Raw genomic sequence first — 23,688 nt, forward strand, 5'->3', positions numbered from 1 at the left:
AAGAGTTCTGGCTATTCTGTGTTATTTTCCTGGGCTGTGAGCAGCTCTCAGCTGTCAAAAGGGCAAGGTAGAAGCGTCTTAATAAATCCATAGCAACGAATGAAGCCACCTCACCGTGCTTCGTGCTTGTCGCCAAGACCTTGTACGGGGTTAACTTCAGATCCAGATTCTCCTTGCGCAAGAGCTACAGATAGAAGGAGAAAGGTAAAGAAGAAGGCAAAGATGAGCCAACGTTTCACAGAATCATCTGACTTTGCTTACGAGAATGTGATGAAAATCTCCTTCTTTGGAGAACATAAGAGAAGCCATGTTGGGTCAGGCCAATGGTCCATCCAGTCCAACACTCTGTGTCACATAAGAACATAAGAGAAGCCACGTTGGATCAGGCCAATGGACCATCCAGTCCAACACTCTGTGTCACATAAAAACAGAAGAGAAGCCATGTTGGGTCAGGCCAATGGTCCATCCAGTCCAACACTCTGTGTCACATAAGAACATAAGAGAAGCCACGCTGGATCAGGCCAATGGCCCATACAGTCCAACACTGTGTCACACAGTGGCCAAAAAAACCACAGGTGCCATCAGGAGGTCCATCAGTAGGGCCAGGACTGTGCCCCCCCCCCCCCAAAGCACCAAGCATACAGAGCATCACTGCCACAGACAGAGAGTTCCAACAATACGCTGTGACTAATAGCCACTGATGGACCTCTGCTCCATATGCTTATCCAATCATATGTCGTTTAGGTTTTTAAGGAGGTTTTTAAGCAGATGTTAGGTGGCCATCGGACAGAAATGCAGATTCGGTGAACTTAACAAAGGATAAGTGGTACCACACTATGAACAGAAAACAACAAAAATAACTGTAGCAAATATAGAAAACTCACACAACATTTATAATATTCCAAACAACTTCAAAACTACACAATACAGAAGATACCAAGTAGTACAAAAAATCCATTCAGCAAGGAACCAGAAATCCACTATAATTGTTAGTTCAGCCTTTCATAACACGGTACAAGGTGCTGGTTATGACCTTTAAAGCCCTTTATGGTCTGGGACCTGCCTACCTTAGGGGCCGTCTCTCCCCACATGTCCCCCAGAGAGTGCTGAGGTCGGGGTCTCAGAACCTCCTTACAATCCCTGGGCCAAAGGAGGCCCGTCTGAAAGCGACCAGGGACAGGGCCTTCTCGATTGCAGCTCCCTGTTGGTGGAATCAGCTCCCGGAGGAGGTGAGGGCCCTGCGGAACCTTGAACAGTTCCGCAGGGCCTGTAAAACAACCCTCTTCCGGTTGGCATATAATTAACTGTGAGCAGAATGCCTGAATATTAAATCTTAAACATCAGATTACTGAATATTGGAAATTTGAAGGACTGATTTAAGGAATAGTAGCATAGTGTATATCGATGTGAGTTTTATGTATTTTTAGGTTTTTATGTATTTTATTGTATAATTTTAATCGTATTTAAATCAACCTCTGTTAGCTTTTATTGTTGTAAGCCGCCCTGAGCCCACCTCGGTGGGGTAGGGCGGGATATAAATCGAATAAAGTAAAGTAAAAGTAAAGTATAACGTTCCAAAACTTATTTCCTTCTGGAGTCCAGTTCTCTTGACGTAGTCTGGCCGAAAGGATAGGAGAACTTGGTCCTTCCTTATGTGCTTGCCGACTAAACACACGTTTCGCCCAAAGGTGCTTTTTCTGTACAAAAATCAAACTGACATCAACAAAGTGTTGATGCGCCTGTGCTTAGCGAGGGTTGTCTTTAGTGACGCAAAGAATAAAGGCTTGCACACAGCAGTGTTAAAACCACTATATACAATTTATTTACACCTCCACTCTCCAATCCGACAGAATGCTCCGCTGCACCTCCACCACACATATCCCACACACAGTAAAGTGTCTTTGTACATTTATACATCAGGTCCAGCCAGGTAACCGATCAGCTTCCTGCTGAGTCATGCTGGCATTGCTCAGGCTGATGCAATCTGGCAATCAGCCACCTTCTGTCACTTTGATGAGCTACCTGGAAGTTCAGTTACTTTCACTTTCCCAGCATGTGCTAGAAACTGCTAGCCTTTGCATACAACTGACACAAAGTCCTCTCTTATATGATTCTCAAAAGGCACAAACTAACAATTATTGTGGATTTCTGGTTCTTTGGGGAATTAATTTTTTGCACTCCTTGGTATCTCCTGTATTGTGCAGTTACGAAGTGGCTAGAATATCACAAATACTGTGTGAGTTTTCTCTATTTGCCACACAGTTGTTTTTGATATTTTGTATTCGAACTCAGGCAGATGGGAAGAGGGAGGGCAGGTAGGGATGAGTCGGGGCATGGTTTGCATGGCCCTTTCTTACATGCCCTTACTTAATGCCAATTGCCAGTTTGGGGTCAGGAAGGAACTTTCCTCCAAGCCAGACAACAAGGAACAGAACCAGGGATCCTGGAGGTTTTTGCCTTCTTCTGGGCACAGATCACCGGAGGTCCAAGTTTCTGCCTCTGCATAGTGCCAAAATGTGGTGGAAACTATTGGTATTCCACTCGAAGGCTTTGAAAATCTGGCCTTGCCAGCTCAAGCGCCTCAGTTTTGTTGAATGAATTAAACTAAAACGTTTTAATCGAATCTTGAATAAATATTCCTGGTTTGAATTTTATGCTTTGCTTCATTGCTCTTTTTTTGTCGCTGGTTGCAAAAGGTCTCTTCTCCCTGGCTGATTTAAGCTCTTTTACGGTAAATTCCTAGACGGACAAAACAGAAATCTGTCACCTTGTCCATGAGTGAAATAATCTGAAGGATGAGCTGATCTTGCCGCAAATCATCCCCGTGTTTGAATATTACAGGATATTTGCCCCCATCTTCCGTCTTGAAGAACAGCTGGGCTGGCATGAGGGCACTCTAGAGGATAGAAAGAAGGGGAAAAAATGTAAATACTTTTTTTTTCCTTTCAATTTTTCTTGATTTTTTTTAATATGTAGATATTTGAAAACTAAAACATTCAACAGAAAGAAGGGGGGAAAGGTTACGGTCATCTGGAGGGATTTTTTTGGTAGCAGGAGCTGCTCTGCAAATTAGGCCACGCCCCCCCCCCCTGATGTAGCCAATCCTCCAGGAGCTTACAGGGCTCTCAGTACAGGGCCTACTGTAAGCTCCAGGAGGATTGGCTACATCAGGGGTGTGTGGCCTAATATGCAAAGGAGGTCCTGCTAGAATTCCTTACAGGGCTCTTCTCACATGACCTACTGTAAGCTCCAGGAGGACTGGCTACATCAGGAGGGTGTGGCCTCATATGCAAAGGAGGTCCTGCTAGAATTTCTTACAGGGCTCTTCTCACAGGGCCTACTGTAAGCTCCAGGAGGATTGGCTACATCAGGGGTGTGTGGCCTAATAGGCAAAGGAGGTCCTGCTAGAATTCCTTACAGGGCTCTTCTCACATGGCCCACTGTAAGCTCCAGGAGGACTGGCTACATCAGGGGTGTGTGGCCTAATAGGCAGAGGAGGTCTTGCTAGAATTCCTTACAGGGCTCTTCATACAGGGCCTGCTGTAAGCTCCAGGAGGACTGGCTACATCAGGGGTGTGTGGCCTAATAGGCAAAGGAGGTCCTGCTAGAATTCCTTACAGGGCTCTTCTCACAGGGCCTGCTGTCAGCTCCAGGAGGACTGGCTCCATCAGGGGTGTGTGGCCTAATATCCAAAGGAGGTCCTGCTAGAATTCCTTAGAATTTCTGCTACAAAAAAAGTCCTGGTCATCTGTGAGTAAAAAAGCAACCGACATAGATTTGATCCTGGGACTTATAGTTGCCAAAGGGTCACGGATTCCATCCAAAGAGATAAAGCACCATCTTCATGTCATCATCTAAGATGAGAGTCCCATATTAAAAGAGGCACTACATATAGCCATTAGTTTTAACTGACTTGAATCTATGGAGCATGGAACGGGGTCACTGGGTATGCGTGTGTGGGGAGGGAGGTACTTGTAAGTTTCCTGCATCGTGCAGGGGACTGGACTAGATGACCCTGCAGGTTCCTTCCATCTCTATGATTCCATGAGTCAATCCCAATTGTGTGACAAGATTATTACAGAACTAAGTTTGAGTCCAGTGGCATCTTTAAGATCAACAAAGTTCAATTGTGAAGAAGCGCGCATACACACGAAAGCTCAAATTCATTTTGCCGCCTTAATGTACCTTGATTTCTGTTATTTAACCTATCCTGATAGATCACTGATCACACCGCTGCATCTTGGAACTACAGCTGTATTTAATGTACCCTGATTTACCTCTCCCGCGTTCATTACTGCACTGTGTTATGTAATTAATCGGTTATAAAAGCTTCAAGTTATCATTTCTTATACTACCTGTCAGCAAAAGGTAAAGGTAGTCCCCTCTGCAAGCACCAGTCGTTTTCGACTCTGGGGAGACGTTGCTTTCACAACGTTTTTACGGCAGACTTTTTACGGGGTGGATTGCCATTGCCATCCCCAGTCATCTACACTTTCCCCCCCAGCATTTTACTGACCTCGGAAGGATGGAAGACTGAGTTAACCTGGAACCGGCTCCCTGAACCAGCTTCCTCTGGGATCGAACTCAGGTCGTGAGCAGAAAGCCCCGACTTCAGTATTGCAGCTTTACCACTCTGCGCCACAGGGCTCTTGTTGGTATCCTTGTTTATATATCATTTATTTATTGTAACTCTTGTTACAAACAGGAGACTCATGGAGCAGAGTGGTAAAGCTGCACTACTGCAGTCCAAGCTCTCTGCTCACGAACTGAGTTTGATCCTGGCAGAAACTGGGTTCAGGTAGCTGGCTCAGCCTTCTCTCTTTCCGAGGTCGGTCAAATGAGTCCCCAGCTTGCTGGGAGGGAAAGCGTAGATGACTGGGGAAGGCAATGGCAAACCACCCTGTAAAAAAGCCTGCTGTGAAAACGTCGTGATGCGACGTCACCCCGGAGTCAGAAACGACTGGTGCTTGCACAGGGGACTAACTTTATCTATTTTAATGAACAATAATAATTAAAAAAAAATAATTAAAACAATTACTGCTAACATCTGAACAAATTCTGAAATGTTGCTTAGAGAGAGTGTGTGGTGACGAAGACGGACAGAAATGTGCCTCCAGATATATTCTCATGACTACATTCGCACATCTCAGGATACCGTGTTATTGTGCTATAGCGATAGCTCAGTTTTGCTGTATGGACAAGCCAATCCAGTTGCCAGTGATTCGTATAGCACAGGCATGGCCAAATTGTGGTTCGGGGTGGCCAAACTGTGTCCCTAATCCCTCCCTTCCCTTCCCTCCCTCCCTTCCTTCCCCCCTCCCTCCCTCCCTCCCCTACCTGCCTTCCTTCCTTCCCTCCCTCCCTCCCAACTCTCAAACAGGTCCAGAGGAGTCCTATGAGGAAAGGTTGAAGGAGCTGGCATGTTAAGCCTGGAGAGGAGGTGGCTGAGAGGCGATAGGATCACCATCTTCAAGTACTTGAAGGGCTGTCCTATAGAGGATGGTGTGGAATTGTTTTCCGTAGCCCCAGAAGGTAGGATCAAAACCAATGGATTGAAATTAAATCAAAAGAATTTCAGGCTCAACATTAGGAAGAACTTCCTGACCGTTAGAGTGGTTCCTCGGTGGAACAGGCTTCCTTGGGAGGTGGTGGGCTCTCCTTCCTTGGAGGTTTTTCAACAGAGGCTCGATGGCCATCTGACAGCACTAAAGATCCTGTGAATTTAGGGGGAGGTATTTGTGAGTTCCCTGCATTGTGCAGGGGGTTGGACTAGATGAACCTGGAGGTCCCTTCCAATACTATGATTCTATGCTTCTATCTGATCATTATGCCTTGCAGCTCTCCAACAGCTGACATTTATTCTTTGCGGCTCTTACGTTAAGCAAGTTTGACCACCCCTGAAGTGCATAGAAAGATTAAGGGAAGAGTCTGGGGAAGACTCTGTATGAAGGGTCAAGATAAGTGGAAGGTGATCACTAATAATGAGATCACCTTTACAGAAATCTTTTAAGTAAAATTCTAGTGAGAAAGCGACAGTAATATAATCAATTATACTGCAACCTTTCTTAGAAATGAATGTAAAATCCCCCGAATGAGAAAATCTTTCCAAACCATTCAACCAAACCCTATTGTGTTGGATACAAAATTTGGCAAAGCAAAATGCCTGCCAAATTTGAATAGCTATCTTTAGATTGCCTCCTATAGGAAAAAAAAAGGTGGTAAGGTATCATCTAGATTGAGGTTAAGGACCTTAGAAAAGATTTTATCATCATTGCCCACAATCTCCTTTATCTCCCTCCCCCACAACAGACACCCTGTGAGATGGGTGGGGCTGAGAGGGCTCTCACAGCAGCTGCCCTTTCAAGGACAACCTCTGCCAGAGCTATGGCTGACCCAAGGCCATGCTAGCAGGTGCAAGTGGAGGAGTGGGGAATCAAACCCTGTTCTTCTAGATAAGAGTCCGCACACTTAACCACTACACCAAACTGGCAAAGAAAGGAGGAGGAGGAGAAGAAATTGGATTTATACCCTGCCCTCCACTCTGAGCATCTCAGAGCGGCTTACTATCTCCTTTCCCTTTCTCCCCCACAACAGACACCCTGTGAGGTGGGTGGGGCTGGAGAGGGCTCTCACAGCAGCTGCCCTTTCAAGGACAACCTCTGCCAGAGCTATGGCTGACCCAAGGCCATGCCAGCAGGTGCAAGTGGAGGAATGGGGAATCAAACCCGGTTCTCCCAGATAAAGAGTCCGCACACTTAACCACTACACCAAACCTGATATAGGGTTTCCACTGCAGCTCTCACGGCTGCAATGGTGACCTCAGGAACCTTTCTCAGTGCCTGGTGGGTGGGGACTGGTAGGGCTTTTAGCCCAGCAAGGCTTCTGGTTGGTCAGTGGAAATATGATTGACTGTGTACATTTTTTAATTGACAGTTTTGGCAGCAGCTGCCCTTACTCCACAGGGAATCATTACCATGCGACTAAAGATAAGCCATGGGAGTCACTTTGTGGCTATCTCTGCCTCTTGCGGCAGCCATTTTGCGGCAGCCATTTTGCGGCTGCTCTCACCAGGCTGTGTCAGAATCTCAAAGATGCCTGCAGGCTCAAAAAGGTTAGGGATCTCTGCTACAGCACAACAACAATGTCCAGCAACACGCGGATGTAGCCTAAGGAAGATTAGAAATGAACACAAAGAGGGAAAGGACTTTGCCGTCTCACAGAAACTTTAAAAAAAAAAACCGCTAAAGAAAGGATACCATTAAAGGCAATTAGCTGTCCACCCTCATTAACTTAGCAAAGAAGCCAGCCCTATTTAAAATGCCCTTTTCGAACAGCCCTAATTTGTTTAGCAAGCAATTTGTCCCTCATAAAAAGGACAGGGAGAAAAATCAATGGCTGTCTGCACAGATATTTATCGGTCTCGTTTATGTCGTCCGGTCCACCACCACCACCCTGCCTTTTCCATTGCAGCACAAACCAACAAGACATATGCCTAGATAGACTATTGGGGCAAGGACACTAGAAGCCCTTTCACTGTTGCCCCCCCAGGCACCAAGAATACAGAGCAACACTGCCTCAGACAGAGAGTTCCAACAATACCCTGTGGCTAATAGTCACTGATGGACCTCTGCTCCATATGCTTATCCAATCCCCTCTTGAAGCTGGCTATGCTTGTAGCCTCCACCACCTCCTGTGGCAGTGAATTCCACGTGTTAATCACCCTTTGAGTGAAGAAGCACTTCCTTTCATCCGTTCGAACCTGACTACTCAGCAGTCTCATTGAGTGCCCAGAATTTCTTGCATTGTGAGCAAGGGAGAAAAGTACTTCTTTCTCAACCCCGCGAATAATCTTGTAAAACTCTATCATGTCACTCCTCAGTCGTCATTTCTCCAAGCTCAAGAGCCCCAAACACTCTAACCTCTCTTCATAGGGAAAGTGTTCCAACCCTTTAATTTTTCTAGTTGCCCTTTTCTGGACTTTTTCCAATGCTATAATATCTTTTTTGAGGTGCCGTGACCAGAATTGTACACAGTACTCCAAATGAATTGTATACAGTACTCCAAATGAGACCGCGCCATCAATTTATACAGGGGCGTTATGATACTGGCTGATTTGTTTTCAATTCCCTTCCCTAATAATCGCCACCGAAGTCTTCAAAAGCCAGCCAACACCCAACTCACAAGAAGCATGATCCAGAAGACAGAGCTGTGCAGCTTACCTTGAACAGGGTGGCTTTCTCTGGGATTATTCCTTTAATCTTCACCTGTGGCTCTAGAGGCAGCGGAATGGGTTCCATGTCTGCCAAGTTCATCTTTTCATTGTCGGCCAACAAGGCCTGAAGCCGCTCGTTCTGTAAAAGGAGGAGGGCGATTCAGTGACCCTATTTACACGTAAAGAAGAACGCACAAACAAAACCTTATCTCATTCAGTGAGGCAAAAGACAGGACAGTGTATGATCAGGATGTGGACACACAAAGTTGCCTTCTACTGAATCAGACTCATGGCCCATCAAATAGTGATTAACACAAAGAATTTACTGCCTCAGGAGGTGGTGGAGGCTACAAGCATGGACTGGATCAACATATGGAGCAGAGGTCCATAAGTGGCTATTAGCCACAGTGTATTGATGGAACTCTCTGTCTGCGGCAGTGATGCTCTGTATTCTTGGTGCTTCTGAAGGGCAACAGTGGGAAGGCTTCTAGTGTCCTGGCCCCACTGGTGGACCTCTTGATGGTTTTTTGGCCACTGTGTGACAAGAGTGTTGGACTGGATGGGCCATTGGCCTGATCCAACATGGCTTTTCTTATGTTCTTATGTGACACAGAGTGTTGGACTGGATGGGCCATTTGCCTGATCCAACATGGCTTCACTTATGTTCTTATGTGACACAGAGTGTTGGACTGGATGGGCCACTGGCCTGATCAAACAGGGCTTCTCTTATGTTCTTATGTGACACAGAGTGTTGGACTGGATGGGCCATTGGCCTGATCCAACAGGGCTTCTCTTATGTTCTTATGTGACACAGAGTGTTGGACTGGATGGGCCATTGGCCTGATCCAACGTGGCTTCTCTTATGTTCTTATTTTCAATATTGTGTATTCAGGCTGGCAGCGATTCTCTCTTAGGCAGAGGTCTTTCCCATCATCTGCTGTCAAGCCTTTTCACTGGAGATGCTGGGGATTGAACCTGGGACCTTCTGCATGCCAAGCAGATGCTCTACCACTGAGCCAGAGTGAGGGGCAATTAAAGGACTGCGTTGCAAGAGGTGCAAATGTGACAACTAAGGTTGTCTAAAGAACTGAATTATTATCTCACAAGTTCAATAATGCATCAGAAGGCATTACAAAATCATAGAGTTGGAAGGCACCTCCAGGGTCATCCAGTCCAATCCCCTGCACAGTGCAGGAAATTCACAAATACCTCCTCCTAAATTCACAGGGTCCTCATTGCTGTCAGATGGCCATCTAGCCTCTGTTTAAAAATCTCCAAGGAAGGAGAGCCCACCACCTCCCGAGGAAGCCTGTTCCACTGAGGAACCGCTCTAGTGGTCAAGACATTCTTCCTAATGTTGAGCTGGAAACTCTTTTGATTTAATTTCAACCCATTGGTTCTGGTCCTACCTTCTGGGGCCACAGAAAGCAATTCCACACCATCCTCTATAGGACAGCCCTTCAAGTACTTGAAGATGGTGATCCTATCACCTCTCAGCTATCTCCTCTCCAGGCTAACCATGCCCAGCCCCTTCAACCTTTCTTCATAGGACTTGGTCTCCAGACCCCTCACCATCTTCGTCGCACCCCCCCCCCCGCCAGACCCATTCCATCTTGACTATATCCTTCTTAAAATGTGGTGCCCAAAACTGAACAAAATACTCCAGGTGAGGGCTTACCAGAGCAGAGTAAAGCGATACCACCACATCACATGATCTGGACACTAAACTTCTGTTGATACAGCCCAAAACTGCATTGGCCTTTTTTAGCCACCGCATCACACTGTTGACTCATGTTCAGCATATGGTCCACTAAGACCATATGCATTTTGGCAAAAGCAGGAATTATTCTTGCATTCGGACATTTCGATATGGACAAGAAAGATTGGGGGAGGGGAGGGGAGCACAGACAACCTTCTTCTTCCGATTCCCACTTTCCCGCTGCACAGCTTTCATGAGATGCACCAGTCGGTCCACAAACGTCTGCTGGGCTGCCAACGAAGAGCGCATCACCCTGACAGACTTATCTCCCTGCGGAAACATGGAGGGAGACAAAATTAGTTCCTTCTGCTGTAGTCGTTTTGCCAAGAACGGGCAACGGCAGTGATTATCGCTCTCCAAAAGGGCAGATCATTAGCGCTGATGCTTGCTCAGTGGAGAACGTTTCTCAATCCACCCTGACCCCCTTTTCTTTTTAGTAAAGAGTAATCAAGAAATTGCTGTATGCTGGGAGCTGCAGCCTGACCTTTCAAGCTCTTTTATAACGGCGTCAACAACAATCATTCCCGATTCATCTCTTGGTGTGACACAGGTCAATTTATACTTGAAGGAGGGGGGGGGGGTGAGGAGAGTTTCTAGAACTCTTAATTGGGACAGATCAAGTTTGTAAGCCATGTTAAGTCTTGTCTGTAGCAGTCAAAAAGAGCAACGGTGCAGTAGCACCTTAAGGACTAGAAAATTTGCGGCAGCTTCTGTGAGTCACTGCTCACTTCTTCAGAGGGGAGGGACGGTGGCTCAGTGGTAGAGCATCTGCTTGGGAAGCAGAAGGTCCCAGGTTCAATCCCTGGCATCCCCAACTAAAAAAGGTCCAGGCAAATAGGTGTGAAAAACCTCAGCTGTTCAAGGGGAGGGACGGTGGCTCAGTGGTAGAGCATCTGCTTGGGAAGCAGAAGGTCCCAGGTTCAATCCCTGGCATCTCCAAAAAAGGGTCCAGGCAAATAGGTGTGAAAAACCTCAGCTTGAGACCCAGGAGAGCTGCTGCCAGTCTGAGAAGACAATACTGACTTTGATGGACCGAGGGTCTGATTCAGTAGAAGGCAGCTTCATATGTTCATGTCTAAGGGGAGGGACAGTGGCTCAGTGGTAGCGCATCTGCTTGGGAAGCAGAAGGTCCCAGGTTCAATCCCTGGCATCTCCAAAAAAGGGTCCAGGCAAATAGGCATGAAAAACCTCAACTGTTCAAGGGGAGGGACAGTGGCTCAGTGGTAGAGCATCTGCTTGGGAAGCAGAAGGTCCCAGGTTCAATCCCCGGCATCTCCAAAAAAGGGTCCAGGCAAATAGGTGTGAAAAACCTCAGCTTGAGACCCTGGAGAGCCGCTGCCAGTCTGAGTAGACAATACTGACTTTGATGGACCGAGAGTCTGATTCAGTAGAAGGCAGCTTCATATGTCCATATATGTTCAGTAGAAACGAACAAAGGCAAAGTTCCAGCAGCAGCTTAAAGACTGGAGACCGAGCCCTGTGAGAAAAGGTTGAGGGATTTGGGGAGGGGTCAATCAGGAGGAGGAGACTGCAGATTTATACCCTGCCCTTCTCCCTGAATCAGAGTCTCAGAGCGGCTCACAATCTCCTATATCTTCTCCCCCCACAACAGACACCCTGTGAGGTGGGTGGGGCTGAGAGGGCTCTCACAGCAGCTGCCCTTTCAAGGACAACCTCTGCCAGAGCTATGGCTGACCCAAGGCCATTCCAGCAGGTGCAAGTGGAGGAGTGGGGAATCAAACCCGGTTCTCCCAGATAAGAGTCTGCACACTTAACCGCTACACCAAACTGGCTCTCAGGAGGAAGAGGAGCAGATTGGATTTATACCTTCACTAGCCAAAGGAGTCTCAGAGCAGATTACAAATCTCTTTTCCCTTCCCCTCCCCACCACAGACACCCTGTGAGGTTGGTGGGGCTGAGAGAGCTCTGAGAGAACCTGTTCTTGAGCAGAACAGCCTTGAGAGAACGTGTAATACAATAGCACAGGTACCGGTTTTGAAGGATATATTGAGAGAACATGTGGATGACTCAAGGCCACATCAGCAGTTGTAAGTGGAGGAGTGGGGAATCAAACCCACTTCTCCCAGATAAGCGCATTTAACCACTACATTCTCCCAGATAAGCACATTTAACCACTACGTTTTTTAAAAATAATAAGTAATAAATAAGTGTCACCTTTAGTAGAGCTTGGCTGAACCTCCGTGTGACGTTAAGGTACATTTCGTGAGTCCTCGGATCTCTCTGTTGCGTGTCTTGGTCCTCGCACTCCACAATCACGTACCTGTAAGGAAACACGCAAGCTCAATACACCAAAGACCAGTGGCAGATCCGGATTGGAGAGCCACCACAGACTAGCCAGAAACCTTATTATTTTATTAATTTACTACATCCATACCCCACCTTTCTGGCCCTCATAAGATCCAGCGAGGTGGCTAACCAATTAAAAAACATGCGTAACTCTCATTGGTCATAGCTAAAAGAAAAGCTATTTTGATTTTTGCTGCCAAATTGATTTTTGCTGCCGCCTGAAGAGGCAATTAATAGACTGATCAAAGCCACCAAGTAATGCACCGTCTTTCAGTTTGCAAAAACGTATTTCAAGAGTTGTGTACAACACAAAATAAGTGATACAATACTAATAAAGGTCGGCGGAGCTAGGACCTTCTAAAGTAACAGAAACCCCAAAGGGGCCAAAATCCCCCGTCCCAAAACGAATAGATATAAGTCCAAACTTGGAAATAGTCGAAATGAAATTCACAAGGTGGGCACTCCTGGGGAATGTAGTTTCAATGTAGCCACATTCTTAAAGACGTTTCTCTAGATTTTGATGGCGTGTCTATTCTTTCTTCAGTTTAATGGCTCAATTATTTAGGAACCCCATTCTACATTCTCTAATCACAGCATTAAGCTTCTCGTTTCAGTGTGAACATTCTTCCTTACAGGTACGTGATCTTCATGTAATATATTTTTGTAAACTGAAAGATGGTGTATTACTTGGTGGCTTTGATTAGTAAATTAGACAGCAGCTAAATGGAAACAGTCCTGTGTTCCCAACTGAGTTCAATGGCACTCAAAACTTTGGCATATTTATATTATGGATAAACTTGAGGACATGACTAAGACAGATATAGATTCTGAGAACTCTGCCTTCTTCATTATTTGGCACCTGATTCTAGAATATCTTATTTCTCAGAAGGAAATTCCAGAAACTGTAACTTCTTTACAGTTATGGTAATAGTGAGAGCAAAAATGTTGGCAATCCCTGAATAATACTGCTTTTATCTCAATTTTGACAATATTTTTGTAAATAATATCTCATGTTATCGTATACTTAAGTTGTCACCAGGAAATATTAGTATATGAATAGATATTTATTTGACTCTATGATATGCAAACCACAACATGATGGTTTATATTATGGAATTATACTCCAATTAGTATTTGTTTGACTATATGGTATAATAAATAAGCCCTGTGGCACAGAGTGGTAAAGCTGCAGTACCGCAGTCGGAGCCCTCTGCTCACAACCTGAGTTCTATCCCAGCAGAAGCTGGTTCAGGTAGCCGGCTCGAGGTTGACTCAGCCTTCCATCCTTCCGAGGTCGGTCAAATGAGTCCCCAGCTTGATGGGGGGGAAAGCGTAGATGACTGGGGAAGGCAATGGCAAACCACCCCGTCAAAAGTCTGCCGTGAAAACGTTGTGGAAGCAACGTCACCCCAGAGTTGGAAACGACTGGTGCTTGCACAGGGGGACTACCTTTACCTTTTTATGGTATAATAAAATCTTAATAAAATATATTTAGGGGGAGAAAACATGCATAACAAAAATCACACCTTCATAATAGGGTTGCTAGCTTGGGGTTGGGAAATTTCTGGAAATGTGGAGGGCGGAGCCTAGAAAGGGAGGGTTTTAAGGGACCTCAGCAGGGGATAAGTTCGTAGAGCCCACCCTCCAAAGGAGCCGCTTTCTTCAGAGAACTGTTCTCAGTCATCTGGAGATCAGCTATAATTCTGGGGGAATCTCCAGAACCCCCTTTGAGGATGGCTACCCCCCTCTTCCAGAGCCAGTTTGGTATAGTGGTGAAGTGTGCGGACTCTTATCTGGGAGAACTGGGTTTGATTGCCCACTCCTCCACTTGCACCTACTGGAATGGCCTTGAGTCAGCCATAGCTCTAGCACAGCTGTCCTTGAAAGGGCAGCTGCCGTGAGAGCTTCTCAGCCTCACTCACCTCACAGGGTGTCTATTGTGGGGGAAGAAGATAAAGGAGATTGTGAGCTGCTCTGAGACTCTGAGATTCGGAGTGGAGGGCGGGATATAAATCCAACATCATCATCTTCTTCTTCCAAACCATTTAAAACCGACAATCACAGCCCCAAATTGGTGGAATGCTGTGTCTGAAGAGACTCAAGCCCTCAAGTCCTTGTCCAGATTCTGCAGTGCTAGTAAGACGAAATTATTCTTCCAGGCATTCCACTAATGCAATCCTATGGGCCTACTATTATCTTTTCTGACTGCCATGTCAGAGTTCCAGCGTACTGAATTGTTTAACAGAATATTAGCAGGGCTTTTTTTTTTTTTTGTAGAAGGAATTCCTTTGCATATTAGGCCCCACTCCCCTGATGTAGCCAATCCTCCTGGAGCTTACAGTGGGCCCTGTGAGAAGAGCCCTGTAAGGAATTCTAGCAGGACCTCCTTTGCCTATTAGGCCACACCCTCCTGATGTAGCCAATCCTCCTGGAGCTGACAGTAGGCCCTGTACTAAGAGCCCTGTAAGGAATTCTAGCAGGACCTCCTTTGCATATTAGGCCACACACCCCTGATGCAGCCAGTCCTCCTGGAGCTGATAGCAGGCCCTGTATGAAGAGCCCTGTAAGGAGAGCCAGTTTGGTGTAGTGGTTAAGTGTCTGGACTCTTATCTGGGAGAACTGGGTTTGATTCCCCACTCCTCCACTTGCACCTGCTGGAATGGCCTTGGGTCAGCCATAACTCTGGCAGAGGTTGTCCTTGAAAGGGCAGCTGCTGTGAGAGCCCTCTCCAGCCCCACCCACCTCACAGGGTGTTTGTTGTGAGGGAGGAAGGTAAAGGAGATTGTGAGCCGCTCTGAGACTCTTCGGAGTGGAGGGCGGGATATAAATCCAATATCTTCTTCATCTTCTTGATGTAGCCAATCCTCCTGGAGCTTACAGCAGGCCCTGTGAGAAGAGCCCTGTAAGGAATTCTAGCAGGACCTCCTTTGCCTATTAGGCCACACACCCCTGATGTAGCCAATCCTCCTGGAGCTTACAGTAGGCCCTGTGAGAAGAGCCCTGTAAGGAATTCTAGCAGGACCTCCTTTGCATATTAGGCCACACACCCCTGATGTAGCCAGTCCTCCTGGAGCTGATAGCAGGCCCTGTATGAAGAGCCCTGTAAGGAATTCTAGCAGGACCTCCTTTGCATATTAGGCCACACCCTCCTGATGTAGCCAATCCTCCTGGAGCTCACAGTAGGCCCTGTGAGAAGAGCCCTGTAAGGAATTCTAGCAGGACCTCCTTTGCATATTAGGCCACACCCTCCTGATGTAGCCAATCCTCCTGGAGCTTACAGCAGGCCCTGTACGAAGAGCCCTGTAAGGAATTCTAGCAGGACCTCCTTTGCATATTAGGCCACACCCTCCTGATGTAGCCAATCCTCCTGGAGCTTACAGCAGGCCCTGTACGAAGAGCCCTGTAAGGAATTCTAGCAGGACCTCCTTTGCATATTAGGCCACACCCTCCTGATGTAGCCAATCCTCCTGGAGCTTGCAGTTCCTGCTACAAAAAAAAAAAAGCCATATGGGGGGGGGGTCTCCATCCTTTTTGAGCTTGAGGGAACCCTTTGGAATTCTGATAATGGCATGTTGGGTGTAACTACAAAATGGTTGCCAGCTCACACATTTTTGTCTTTGCTGAGGAAAAATGGCCCCAAAGCAAACTCATTTATGCAGCAGCTCCCAACTTTAATGCCAGTGGCTCACAAAGTAGAATTTTTGCTCACAAGACTCCACACTTAGAGGGAGTATTGTCCAAGGGTTCCTTTGGCCAAGAGAACTTCAAATTCCGTTTCTGCAGCAGACGAGGGAACTGCTCGTCTCCCGCCTGCTGTGTTATAAATGGAATAGCATGTTTGCAAGGATTACTGTTCTTTCCTTTCCCCCCAACCTTTGGTTATTTCAGACTCCTGCTGAGGCAGGTCAACCAAAACCTGCAACCGATCTCGTTGGACATGAGGATTTACAGCTACGTCCACTTAAACTGCACACAAGACGTGTCAGGTTTTTGGCAACAAGAAAAGGGAAAGGCTTGTACGAAAGCAATGTATACATCGGGTTGCCAATCTCCTGGTGGGAGCTGGAAGTCTGCGATTACAACTGAACTCCGTGTGACAGAAATCGGTTCACCTGAAGAAAATGGCCCCTCTGGAAGGCGAACTTTATGGCATTATACCCCACTGAAGTCCTTGTTCTCCCCAAACCCCAGCCCCCAAAATCTCTAGGTATTTCCCAATCCAGAGCTAGCAACCATATATACAGGAGTGGAATTCTAGCAGGAACTCCTTTGCCTATTAGGCTACACACCCCTCGATGTAGCCAATCCTCCAAAAGTTTACAAGGCTCTTTTTTGTAAGCTCCAGGAGGATTGGTTACATCAGGAGGGTGTGGTCTAAAATGCAAAGGAGCTCCTGCTAGAATTCCACCCTTGCATGTACATACATATATTTAGTAGTAATAACTTGGACAATCTGGTGTCCAAAAGTGACAAAGAAAAGGGCTTGAAGATAGCAGAAGGGTCTGGTTTAAGGATCTTTTTTATGGAGATAAGAACCTGTGCCCGGTGTGCAGAATCCAATATACTTCAAGGAACCAAAACCAAAGGAAAAGCATCACTGGATTTTGCTCCTTTTGCGCAGAAAGCTGAACTTTTTACGATACTTACGATTTATATACTGCTCAAGTCAGCATGGCTCATGCAGCCACCGTTTTTTTCCCCCTAGCAACAAGCCAATATGCCGCTCAGGAATCACTTGTTGCTCTTTCACACACATTGTGTGGCTCTTGAAGCCCCCCATCAGCCAACTTGGAGAAGGCATTGGTTTCTTTAAATCACTTCTCCAAGTCAAGCCAGCCAGGAGATTACATTTAAAATTAAAGGTTGCTTCCTTTCCACCTCTCTCTCCCTCCCCATCTACTTGCCTGCCTGCCTGCCTCCCTCCCTCCCACATCTGATGCTCGTGTCTTGCAGCTCTCAAACATCTGACATTTATTTTTTGTGGCTCTTACATCAAGCAGTTGGGTCACCCCTCATCTAGCCCAAAACCAGCCAGAGAATTTCACAGCAGTATACGTTACAAATTCAATCTTCCCAGGACTTGCCCAATATCCTAACCACGACTAGCTCTTTGAAGTTTACAAAGCTTTAAAAGAGCTACATAGAGACAAGGTCTATTTAACCACTATTTGTCTGGCAAAGTGAAACTTCCAAATTCAGGGGCAGTGTATCCCTAAATACCATCATTGGGTGCTGCAACGAAGAGTACTTTAAGCTTATTCACAGCCTAAGCTGGCATTAAAAGTGGTAAAAAGGTAAAGGTAGTCCCCTGCGCAAGCACCAGTCGTTTCTGACTTTGGGGTGACGTTGCTTTCGCAACCTTTTCACGGCAGACTTTTTACAGGGTGGTTTCCGCAGTCATCTACGCTTTCCCTCCAGCAAGCTGGGTCCTTATTTTACCGACCTCAGAAGGATGGGAGGCTGAGTCAACCACAAGCCAGCTACCAAAACCCACCTTCCGCCAGGATCGAACTCAGGTTGTGAGCAGAGCTTAGGACTACAGTACTGCAGCTTTGTCACTCTGTGCCAAGGGGCTCTCTTTTTACAAAGCCCTGTGGTGCAGAGTGGTAAAGTTACAGTACTGCAGTCTGAGCTCCCTGCTCACAACCTGACTTCAATCCTGGCGGAAGCTGAGTTCAGGTAGCCAGCTCAAGGTTGACTCAGCCTTCCATCCTTCCGAGGTCGGTAAAATGAGGATTCAGCTTGTTGGGGGGAAAGCGTAGATGACTGGGGAAGGCAATGGCAAACCACCCCATAAAAAAAAAAAAAGTCTGCCGTAAAAACGTGATGCGATGTCAACACAGAGTCGGAAACGACTGGTGCTTGGACCTTTATTTAAAGTGGTAAAAGCATACAAACTTAAAACTGAATGACCATAGAATCATAGATAAAGAAAGCATAAAATACCGTTGTAAAATACAAATATAACAAAACAGCAAACACATTAACTAAAGGTGTTTAGTCATTTCCTGTCTGAGCTATAGAGCTTTTCTTATTCTTGAGATAAGCCAGCCAAATTTTGCTAATTTGTATGTAACCTCAGGCAACGAAGAGTATGTTTACCTCACCGTCTGCTTGTGGCTTTTCTAGGTGGTCACTGTGGGAGATGGTAGAAGAAGATGAAAATATTGGATTTATATCCCGCCCTCCACTCCAAAGAGTCTCAGAATGGCTCACAATCTTCTTTACCTTCCTGCCCCACAACAAACACCCTGTGAGGTGGGTGGGGCTGGAGAGGGCTCTCAAAGCAGCTGCTCTTTCAAGGACAACCTCTGCCAGAGCTATGGCTGACCCAAGGTCATTCCAGCAGCTGCAAGCGGAGTAGTGGGGAATCAAACCCGGTGCTCCCAGATAAGAGTCGGCACACGTAACCACTACACCAAACTGGCTCTCTACTATGGTAAAACATAGAACTAGATGGATCTCTGCTCTGCTATCAGGAATTAGAAGATATTGGGAACCTTTTTTCATGCTTGGCTTAAAGCTTCAGTTTGAATACTTGCGGTACTTGATATGTGATGAAAATAGGTGTTTATTTTCTTGCAATTTTAAAGTATTGTTGTAATGAGGGTCATAGACACAGAACTGTGTAAGCGAAACCTTACAGTGTCTGTTCATTATCTTGATGCAGTTTACAATACCTTGAATCCCTGTCTATTCTCTGTAGTATGATACGCAGAATGTAATATCTTTCAGAGTTTGGTGTAGTGGTGAAGTGTGCAGACTCTTATCTGGGAGAACCGGGTTTGATTCCCCACTCCTCCACATCCACCTGCTGGAATGGCCTTGGGTCAGCCATAGCTCTGGCAGAGGTTGTCTTTGAAAGGGCAGCTGCTGTGAGAGCCCTCTCCAGCCCCACCCACCTCACAGAGTGTCTGTTATGGGGGAGGAAGGGAAAGGAGATTGTAGGCCGCTCTGAGCCTCTGTCCTTGAAAGGGCAGCTGCTGTGAGAGCCCTCTCAGTCCCACCCACCTCACAGGGTGTCTGTTGTGGGGGGAGAAGATACAGGACATTGTAAGCCACTCTGAGACTCTGATTCAGAGAGAAGGGCGGGGTATAAATCTGCAGTCGTCTTCTTCTTTCTTATTTTTTTCCATAATCTCTTTCCCTTTTCCCTTCACTTCCCCTTTTCCTTTCATTTTACTATAAACTTAATGTTTTAAAAAAATTAAGAAACAGAAGAATTTCCTTCCAACAAGTCACTGATGACTCAACTCTTTCCACTCCGTCCTTCTTCCAAAGCCAGTTTGGTGTAGTGGTTAAGTGTGCAGTGGTTAAGTGGTTAAGTGTGGGGTTTGATTCCCCACTCCTCCACTTGCACCTGCTGGAATGGCCTTGGGTCAGACATAGCTATCGCAGGAGTTGTCCTCGAAAGGGAAGCCTCCGGGAGAGCTCTCTCAGCCCCACCCACCTCACAGGGTGTCTGTTGTGGGAGGAGATAAAGGAGATTGTAAGCCGCTCTGAGTCTCTGATTCAGAGAGAAGGGCGGGGTATAAATCTGCAATTCTTCTTCTTCCACTTTGCACTTGGGACATGAGCCTCTACATCTCTCAATGGAGCAGAAGCCAGGATGCCAGGCTCCAGGTGAGACCTGGGGATCCCCAAGAATTACAGCTCATCTGCAGACTACAGAGATTGGTTCCCCTGGAGGAAATAGATGCTTTGGAGGGTGGACTCTGTGGCCTTGTGTCCCACTGAGGTTCCCGTCCTCTCTAGGCTCCACCCCCAAATCTCCAGGAGTTTCCCAACCTGGAGATAAGCCTCAATTCTTCATTTCTCATCCCTTCTCATCTCGTTCTTGCTAGTCCGTACAACTGGATATTCGCTGAGCCTGAATTGGACTTACCAATATAAGTAGTTTGCCAGCGTGGAATTCTTGCAAGCTCGGGAGATCAGAAATGTGCAAAGGTCTTGCTAAGAGTGAATTTAAAATAAATAAATAAAGAGTTATTTGTTGTGGAAGAAGAGACACCTTTGACTATTGGAGCAAATGAACAGAAGGGACCAAGTATGTGTCAACATGATCCCCACCCTCAAAAAACTGTAGCCATCTTGAACAACTGATGTCCAAGTGTTGGTTGTCTCTGCCAGAGCCCATCCCCCACAAGTGGGGCAAAGCACCCTAATTACCCTTAGGCGAGAGCCAGTTTGGTGTAGAGGTTAAGTGCGTGGACTCTTATCTGAGAGAACCGGGTTTGATTCCCCACTCCTCCACTTGCAGCTGCTGGAATGGCTTTGGGTCAGCCATAGCTATTGTAAGAGTTGTCCTTGAAAGGGCAGCTTCTGTCAGAGCTCTCTCAGCCCCACCTACCTCACAGGGTGTCTGTTGTGGGGGAGGAAGGTAAAGGAGATAAGCTGCTCTGAGACTCAGATTCAGAGTGAAGGGCAGGGTATAAATCCAATTATCATCATCTTCTTCTTCTAATGGGATTATGAGAGAGCTGACTTGGGCTCACAGGTGTTTGTGATTTGGGACTTCCCACAGATAACATCCTTATCTCTTTCAAGGCCAGGTGCAAGAATGAGGTAATTGATTAATTGTGAGAACCTGGGCTCGGCTGTTTAACCAGACATCTGTGTGTGTGTGTGCGTATGTATATATGTATACACACACATACATATATATCCAGGAGTGGAATTCTAGCAGTAACTTCTTTGCATATTAGTCCGCATCAGGGCTTTGCATATTAGGCCACACACCGCTGATGTAACCAATCCTCAAGAGCTTACAGGGCTCTTTTTGGTAAGCTCTTGGAGGATTGGCTACCTCAGGCGTGTGTGGCCTAATATGCAAAGCAGCTCCTGCTAGAATTCCACCCCTGTGTGTGTGCGCATGTATAAGAGCAACATATAACAAAAGTCAGATGTTTGAGAACCACGAGAGGGAGGGAGGGAGGGAGGGAGGGAGGGAGGGAGGGAGGAAGGAAGGAAGGAAGGAAGGAAGGAAGGAAGGAAGGAAGGAAGGAAGGAAGGAAGGAAGGAAGGAAGGAAGGAAGGAAGGAAGGAAGGAAGGAAAGGAGGGAGGGAGGGAGGGAGAGGGAGGGAGGGGGAGAGAGGGAGGGAGGGGAGAGAGGGGAGGGAAGGGAAGGGAGGGAAGGAAGGGAGGGAGGAAGGGAGGGAGGAGGGAGGGAGGGAAGAAGGAAGGAAGGAAGGAAGGAAGGAAGGAAGGAAGGAAGGAAGGATGGAAGGAAGGAAGGAAGAAGGAAGGAAGGAAGGAAGGGAGGGAGGGAGGGAGGGAGAGAGAGGGAGGGGGAGAGAGGGAGGGGGGAGAGAGGGAGGGAAGGGAAGGGAAGGGAGGGAAGGAAGGGAAGGAAGGGAGGGAGGAGGGAGGAGGAAGGAGGAAGGAAGGAAGGAAGGAAGGAAGGAAGGAAGGAAGGAAGGAAGGAAGGAAGGAAGGAAGGAAGGAAGGAAGGAAGGAAGGAAGGAAGGAAGGAAGGAAGGAAGGAAGGAAGTGAAATAACTTTAAAAGCATTCTCCAAGTCGCACCTGGTTTGACTTGGAAAAGTGATTTCAAGAGACAGATGCCTTCTCCAAGTTGGCTGAAGGGACAGTGGGAGTTTCAAGAGCCACCCAATACATGTGAAAAACCCACATGTAGTTCCCAAGCCGCAGTTTGGCCACCCCTTCCCTAAGCAGTTTCACTTAACCAAGACACTTTTTTTCAGGGCTTTACTTACTTCCAGGTTTTCACTTTCTGCTGGCTCCTTGGTTTTTGCTGAGGAAGCGGAGAAGACACAAGGGGAAGCGGACTGGTGATAATCTGAGAACTGGAGAACATAACAAAGTTTTCCAAATGCGATTTCTAGGGTAAGGGACCAAGAGATTGAGGGGCGACACGATAGAGGTTTACAAAATTATACATGGGTGCAGTGGAAATTATATGAGGAGATAAGTAGTGAGCTGTACAGCCCTTCTGCATGTGAATGGCAGTCCCAGGGCAGCAGGGGGTTAAATCCTACACAGCATTGTAAATGGAGAACACCTGGGATGGAGAGCTGTGTAGATAAGAAGCAGGCAACTCTGGAGAAGGGGCAGTGGTGGCTTCGGTGGTAGCTTCAAGGGCAGTTTTGGAAGACAGTGGCTTTGGACGGTAGAGGGAGAACGGCTTCAAGCACAGAAGACAGCTCGGGAGTGAAGAGGCCTCAGCAAGGGAGGGCAAACTTCTAAGCTGTGTGGAAGCTGCAGAGAAACCCTGCACTCCAGCCAAGTTTCCTGGACAGACTGCTTTCTTTCTCCTTATAAAGCTCACTGGATGGGTGAGGGATATTTTCACGGTTATCATTGTTAAAGTTGCATTCCTTTGGCCACAATTTATCGCTTATAGGAATCTCTAGAACCATGGGTAATACAATGGGATAGAGAGAGAAGTCCTTTTTTCCCTTTCTCACAAGAACTCAGGGGCACTCAATGAAATTCATGAGCAGCAAGCTTAGAAGAGATAAATGAAAATTCCTTCTTCATATATATGAACATATGAAGCTGCCTTATACTGAATCAGACTGGCAGCGGCTCTCCAGGGTCTCAAGCTGAGGTTTTTCACACCTATTTGCCTGGACCCTTTTTTTGGAGATGCCAGGGATTGAACCTGGGTCCTTCTGCTTCCCAAGCAGATGCTGTACCACTGAGCCACCGTCCCTCCTGCATATGAAGATGCCTTCTACTGAATCAGACCCTTGGTCCATCAAAGTCACTATTGTCTACTCAGACTGGCAGCGGCTCTCCGGGTCTCAAGCTGAGGTCTTTCACACCTATTTGCCTGGACCCTTTTTTGGAGATGCCAGGGATTGAACCTGGGACCTTCTGCTTACCAAGCTGATGCTCTACCACTGAGCCACCGTCCCTCCACCGTCCCTTCACCCAAAGAATAATTAACATGTGGAATTCACTGCTTCAAGAGGGGATTAAGAGTTATGATTTTAATTGTTTTATTGTATGATTTTAATGTATTATGTTGGAAGCCGCCCTGAGCCATTCGCAGGAGGGGCAGGGTATAAATCAACAGGAATAAACAAACAAATATTTGGAGCAGAGGTCCATCAGTAGCTATTAGCCACAAGGTATATTAGGAGCCTCGTGGCGCAGAGTGGTAAAGCTATAGTATCGCAGTCCAAGCTCTGCTCATACCCTGAGTTCAATCCTGGTGGAAGCTGGGTTCAGGTAGCCGGCTCAAAGTTGACTCAGCCTTCCATCCTTCTGAGGTCAGTAAAATATGTGCCCAGCTTGCTGGGGGTGGGCGGGAAGTGTAGATGACTGGGGAAGGCAATGCCAAACCCATAAAAAGTCTACTGTTAAAGCATAATGATGTGACGTCACCCCAGAGTCGGAAACGACTGGTGCTTGCACAATAAAACAACAGAACGACTGGTGCTTG

General features: G+C 46.7%; 1 protein-coding gene across 1 annotated transcript in view; it reads right to left on the reverse strand.

Moving 5' to 3' along the window:
* Positions 1 to 20,243, reverse strand: part of LOC132569801 (phosphatidylinositol 3-kinase catalytic subunit type 3) — a 142,089-nt gene extending 121,846 nt beyond the window's left edge. The window contains exons 1-6 of the mRNA XM_060236222.1: positions 20,164 to 20,243; positions 12,147 to 12,252; positions 10,125 to 10,241; positions 8,220 to 8,351; positions 2,768 to 2,896; positions 115 to 184 (exon numbers count right to left, since the gene is read on the reverse strand). Of these exons, the coding sequence (XP_060092205.1) occupies positions 115 to 184; positions 2,768 to 2,896; positions 8,220 to 8,351; positions 10,125 to 10,241; positions 12,147 to 12,191 (493 nt within the window). The 5' untranslated portion in view covers positions 12,192 to 12,252; positions 20,164 to 20,243. The remainder of the gene's footprint in view (positions 1 to 114; positions 185 to 2,767; positions 2,897 to 8,219; positions 8,352 to 10,124; positions 10,242 to 12,146; positions 12,253 to 20,163) is intronic.
* Positions 20,244 to 23,688: the final 3,445 nt, after the last annotated feature.

This window comes from Heteronotia binoei, chromosome 4 (assembly GCF_032191835.1).
Source record: "Heteronotia binoei isolate CCM8104 ecotype False Entrance Well chromosome 4, APGP_CSIRO_Hbin_v1, whole genome shotgun sequence".
Taxonomy (NCBI): domain Eukaryota; kingdom Metazoa; phylum Chordata; class Lepidosauria; order Squamata; family Gekkonidae; genus Heteronotia; species Heteronotia binoei.